Source organism: Odontomachus brunneus, unplaced genomic scaffold (genome assembly GCF_010583005.1).
Source record: "Odontomachus brunneus isolate Ranch 3 - 2012 unplaced genomic scaffold, Obru_v1 Obru_scaffold_502, whole genome shotgun sequence".
NCBI lineage: Eukaryota > Metazoa > Arthropoda > Insecta > Hymenoptera > Formicidae > Odontomachus > Odontomachus brunneus.
The window spans coordinates 15,425-20,327 of record NW_022639952.1 but is presented as its reverse complement, the minus strand read 5'-3'; the positions used below and the strand labels follow the sequence as shown (position 1 = coordinate 20,327).

The following is a 4,903-nucleotide window of genomic DNA, read 5'->3' as shown; positions in this document are numbered from 1 at the left end:
CGCCGTTGTTTGCGGATTTAACTCAATTCCTTAGAAATCGCACTCGCGCTCTCGAGGAGTTTGCCAGTGGGCCGGTTCAGAAGCCAGCGTCGAAATCGATCGCCGCGACAAAAGTGCACTTAGCAACTGCGTCCGAGACCTCTTCATCCGCATGCCCACTCTGTCAAGCGAGGCATTCTTTTAGTGCATGTCCAACGTTTACTCGCGCGAATCCAAGTCAACGTCGCAACTTAGCAAAGCAGCATCGTCGATGCTTCAATTGTCTTAGCAAAAATCACGCGGTACGGGATTGCCGCAGCAAATACTCGTGTCGAATGTGTGCTCAGAGATCTCATAGTATGTTACATCTAAACTCGGATTTGCGCGATGAAACATCAGGGGCATTGTCCGCTGCTAGCCGGCCAACTCCTGCCGTCGAGCCTCAATCCGACGTTCGAGTGTCTCACACCGCATCGCTTCACAAATCATTAAGTCAGATTCTCCTCGCGACGGCATGGGTAACAGTAAGCGTGTCGGCCGAACGCACAGTAGCGGTAAGAGCGTTGCTTGACCAAGGCTCGCAGGTGACCTTTCTTGTGGAAAATATCGCTCAACTTTTGCGCGCTAAACGAAATCGCTTGCCTATATCGATCTCCGTTGTTGGAGCGGTGCACGCGGGCACTGCGCGATTCACGACCAACATTACGTTCTCACCGCTAAACTCGTTTACACCGGCATACTCAACAAGCGCGGTCATTCTAAAAGATCTCTTTGTACGCGCCCCAACGGCAACGAGATCTCACGCACTTTCCTTATTTGACTGGATTATCCCTTGCCGATCCTGATCCCACAAGTAGCGATCCTATTAATCTAATCATCGGTTCGGACTTATATAATGAGATCGTTCTGGACGGCCGTCGCAAGGGCACGCCAGACCAGCCCACCGCTCAAAATTCCATTTTTGGCTGGATCCTGTCAGGCCCTATTCAATCCCTGTCCGAACCTTCTTCGACACCTTCAGCTAATATCGTTCGACAACGGGCAGCCTTAAGCTTGTCAGTGCATCACTGTTTGATTTCGCTTTCGCTCAATGACGAAATTCGAAAATTTTGGGATGTTGAGGAGATTCCTCGTCAAATCTCGCGGTCGGCGGAGGATGAGCAGTGCGAACAGCATTTCCTCACCACGCATTCTCGGGCGATTGACGGCCGTTATATAGTTCGGCTTCCTTTGCGGAAGGGTCCTCCGGTGGACATCGGAAATTCGCGAGAGAAAGCACAAATTTTCCTGAAGTCATTATCACGCCGGTTACAATCTCAGCCTGCGCTGTTCGCAGAATATGACGAGTTCTTAAAAGAATATGAACAGTTAGGTCATATGCGTCTTGTACTAACACCCTCGGATCCTGACGAACAATGCGTATACATACCTCACCATCCGGTTATTCGAACGGATAGCGCGACGACGCATTTGAGAGTCGTTTTTAATGCCTCAAGTTTAACCACTAATAGTTCGAGTTTAAACGACCACTTGCTTTGCGGTGAAAAACTCCAAAATGATCTTTCGGCGGTAATTACTTAATGGCGTAATTTAAATTCGTATACACTGCCGACATCGCAAAAATGTACCGCCAGATTGCTCTCGATCGACGCGACTGCAATTATCAGCGCATTCTCTGGAATCGGTCGCTTAACAACGCACCTTTGGATTATCAACTTCGTACCGTCACATATGGGCTGACTTGCGCTCCATTCTTAGCTCTTTGTGTCATTAAACAATTAGTCGCAGACGAAGGGTCCTCATTTTTTTTGGCGATTCCGGTCCTTCGCGACAGTCTTTACGTCGACGACGTGCTGTTCGGGGACGATGACGAGTCCCATGTTAGGCAGATTCATCATCAAGTAGTCTCGCTGTTTCGACAGGGTCGTTTTGAATTAAGAAAGTGGACTAGTAATTCGACTGATCTCCTGTCGGACATTGACGCGAGCGACCACGGGTTAGCCTGCTCCAAGGAACTGGGAGCTAATGAAAAGATCAAGCTCCTGGGAATCAAATGGAATCCGTTCCTCGACGTATTCCAGATAGACGTCTCACCCTCTGCTCCCGCTTCCGACAGTAAAAGATCCATTCTTTCCACAATCGCCAAACTGTACGATCCGTTAGGGTGGCTAACCCCCATCACTGTTGCGGCCAAAATTTTAATGCAGGCGTTATGGCGCGAAAAATCAGAATGGGACGATCCGGTTCCTTCGCGACTTCAATCACGGTGGAACCTCATCTACTCGGGCCTTGAAGTTTTACGCAGCATCACAATTCCCCGATGGCTCAGATTGGATGCAGATGTTTTTAGAGCGGAACTTCACGGGTTTTCCGACGCGTCCACTCAGGCGTATGCAGCGGTGATCTATCTGAGGGTGATTACCAATTCAGGCACGGTAAGCGTTTCATTAGTTGCGGCCAAATCTAAAGTAGCTCCTTTGACGCCGCTTACTCTCCCTCGTCTTGAGCTATCCGCAGCGGTTCTACTATCTCGATTGTTCGACTTCGTTAACAAATCACTTCAGACGAGAATAACTTCGTGCTTCTGCTGGACGGACTCGTCGATCGTGTTATCGTGGCTTAAGCACCACCCATCGCAGTGGAAAACGTTTGTTGCTAACCGAGTCGCCGAGGTGCAGGCACGGTTGTCCACCGCTGAGTGGCGATACGTTCCCACGGAGGACAATCCCGCGGACTGTGCCTCTCGGGGTTTAATAGGGAAGGAGCTGCTGGCTCACTCGTTATGGTGGCAGGGCCTTTCGTGGTTGTCGCGCTCTGAGCTCCACTGGCCAAAGTCTCCATCATTTGTCGACGACAAGCCGCTGCCGGAAGCAAAGGTCATAGCAGTTTATCTTGCAAATCACCAAACCACTGATGATCTCTCTTCTCGATTTTCTTCGTGGCCAAAACTCATTCGCATTACTGCATATCTCTTTAAATTTATATCTCGCCTTCGCAGGACGCCCTGTCGCTCTAATACTATCGCGGTTAAAACTCGTGCTCTCACCGCAGCGGAATGTAATCAGAGCAGACAGTTCTGGATCAAACGCATACAATCAAATCTGTTTCCTATCGAAATTCGGGATCTTACTCAAAACAGAACACTGTCTCCTAAAACTCCTCTCTCATCGTTATCCCCATTCCTCGATGAAGACAAACTCCTCCGAGTAGGCGGGCGGTTGCGAAATGCGCCCATTCATTATAATCGTCGACATCCAATTCTCCTCGCGTCTCATCCCCTCGTCACTCTGCTCATCAAACAAGCTCATAACCGATCCTTACACGCCGGACTACAGCTAACGTTGAGTGTGTTGAGAAGCGAGTTTTGGATTCTTCGCGCCCGCAGCCTCGTCAAGGCCATCATTTTCAAATGTGTGGTATGCGCTCGTGAGCGAGCTGCTACCCCGTCTCAGCTCATGGGTGAACTTCCTATAGCACGAGTAAAAACTCCGTCTCGCGCGTTTCAGCACTGCGGAGTCGATTACGCGGGCCCGGTAAGAGTGCGGCCGTCCGCAGGACGAGGCATTACCACGAGAAAAGCATATATAGCGCTGTTTGTGTGTTTAGCCACGCGAGCGATTCATTTAGAATTAGTCTCTGATTACGCGACGCTTTCATTCCTCAATGCGTTTTCTCGCTTCTGCTCTCGCCGCGGACTGCCGCAAGACATGTATTCCGATAACGGAACTACCTTTGTCGGAGCTGACCGTGAGTTGCGCAGTGCTTATCAAGCTGCTCTCCATGATCCGGACTTTCAGAACGCGACGGCTAGTGATAATATCACATGGCACTTTATCCCAGCAGCAGCTCCACATTTCGGAGGAATATGGGAGGCTGGAGTTCGAAGTCTAAAACATCACTTGCGCCGCGTTCTGAAAGATCATGCACTCTGCTTTGAGGAGTTTACAACTCTCTATTCAGAGTTTACAACTCTACTCTATCAGGTTGAAGCGTGTCTAAATTCTCGTCTGATTGCACCTCTGAACGACACTCTCGATAGTTATGAACCGTTGACGCCTGGTCATTTCTTGATCGGATCCGCGATAACTGCAAGCCCTGAGCCCTCACTGCTCAACGTTAAGGAGAACCGTCTCACTCGATGGCAGCTCATTCGGCAACTCTCGGAGCGATTCTGGAAACTATGGGCTCATGACTATATTAATACGCTTCAGCAAAGGAGCAAATGGCGACGGACTCAGCCGCCGATCAAGGTAGAGCAGCTCGTCCTCCTTCGCAATCCCGCACTGCCTCCGTGTAAATGGGAATTGGGATGAGTGACGAGGTGTCACCCCGGACGAGACGGGTTAACGCGTGTCGTTACCGTCAAAACGGCCACCGCGGAATACTTGCGACCGATTGTCAAAATATGCGTGCTGCCGATTGAGGGCGAACCGGAGACGTCTTAAGCTCCAGATATGTCCAAGAGAAGCAAGAGGAAGAAAGAGATACGACCTCTTTCCCCTCTGTGTTAGCATCCGCTCTGGAGGACTTTCAATTTCTTTTTTTTTCTCTTGCTTCTTCTTTCTCTTCCTTTTGTATGTTATTAGTTGCGTATAGCGTGCTTCCGTTGTTCTTTTCTTTTCTTCTAAATTGCATTCGTTTTCTTTGTATCTTCATGCATCAATATGATATCACTATATCATATTTTATCAAATGTTCTAAGTCATTAAATGATACACGGGGATCGCCGCAAAGCGGGCGGCAACCGCTCAGATCTTTCTTGGCCACTCGACGTCTCGTGCGGTCCTGTATACTCGTTTCGAAATGCGAGTTTCGAGGCGAGCGGTATGTTCGGGATTCGGCTCGGTTACCTCAAATTGCTTCTGGAATATTCTCTAGGAATATTCTTGAAGCATTCGAATAATTAGACCAAATGAGCTAGGAT

At 49.3% G+C, this 4,903-nt stretch overlaps 2 protein-coding genes across 2 annotated transcripts; both read left to right on the top strand.

Moving 5' to 3' along the window:
* Positions 1 to 1,601: 1,601 nt before the first annotated feature.
* LOC116853728 lies at positions 1,602 to 2,995 on the top strand. The gene is made up of 3 exons (XM_032834904.1): positions 1,602 to 2,414; positions 2,544 to 2,855; positions 2,978 to 2,995. The coding sequence occupies exons 1-3, from the start codon at positions 1,602 to 1,604 to the stop codon at positions 2,993 to 2,995; spliced, it is 1,143 nt and encodes a 380-aa protein (XP_032690795.1).
* Positions 2,996 to 3,686: 691 nt separating this feature from the next.
* Positions 3,687 to 4,292, top strand: LOC116853727. Its single transcript, XM_032834903.1, has one exon. It carries the CDS (start codon positions 3,687 to 3,689, stop codon positions 4,290 to 4,292), a length of 606 nt encoding a protein of 201 aa, XP_032690794.1.
* The last annotated feature ends 611 nt before the right edge of the window (positions 4,293 to 4,903 follow it).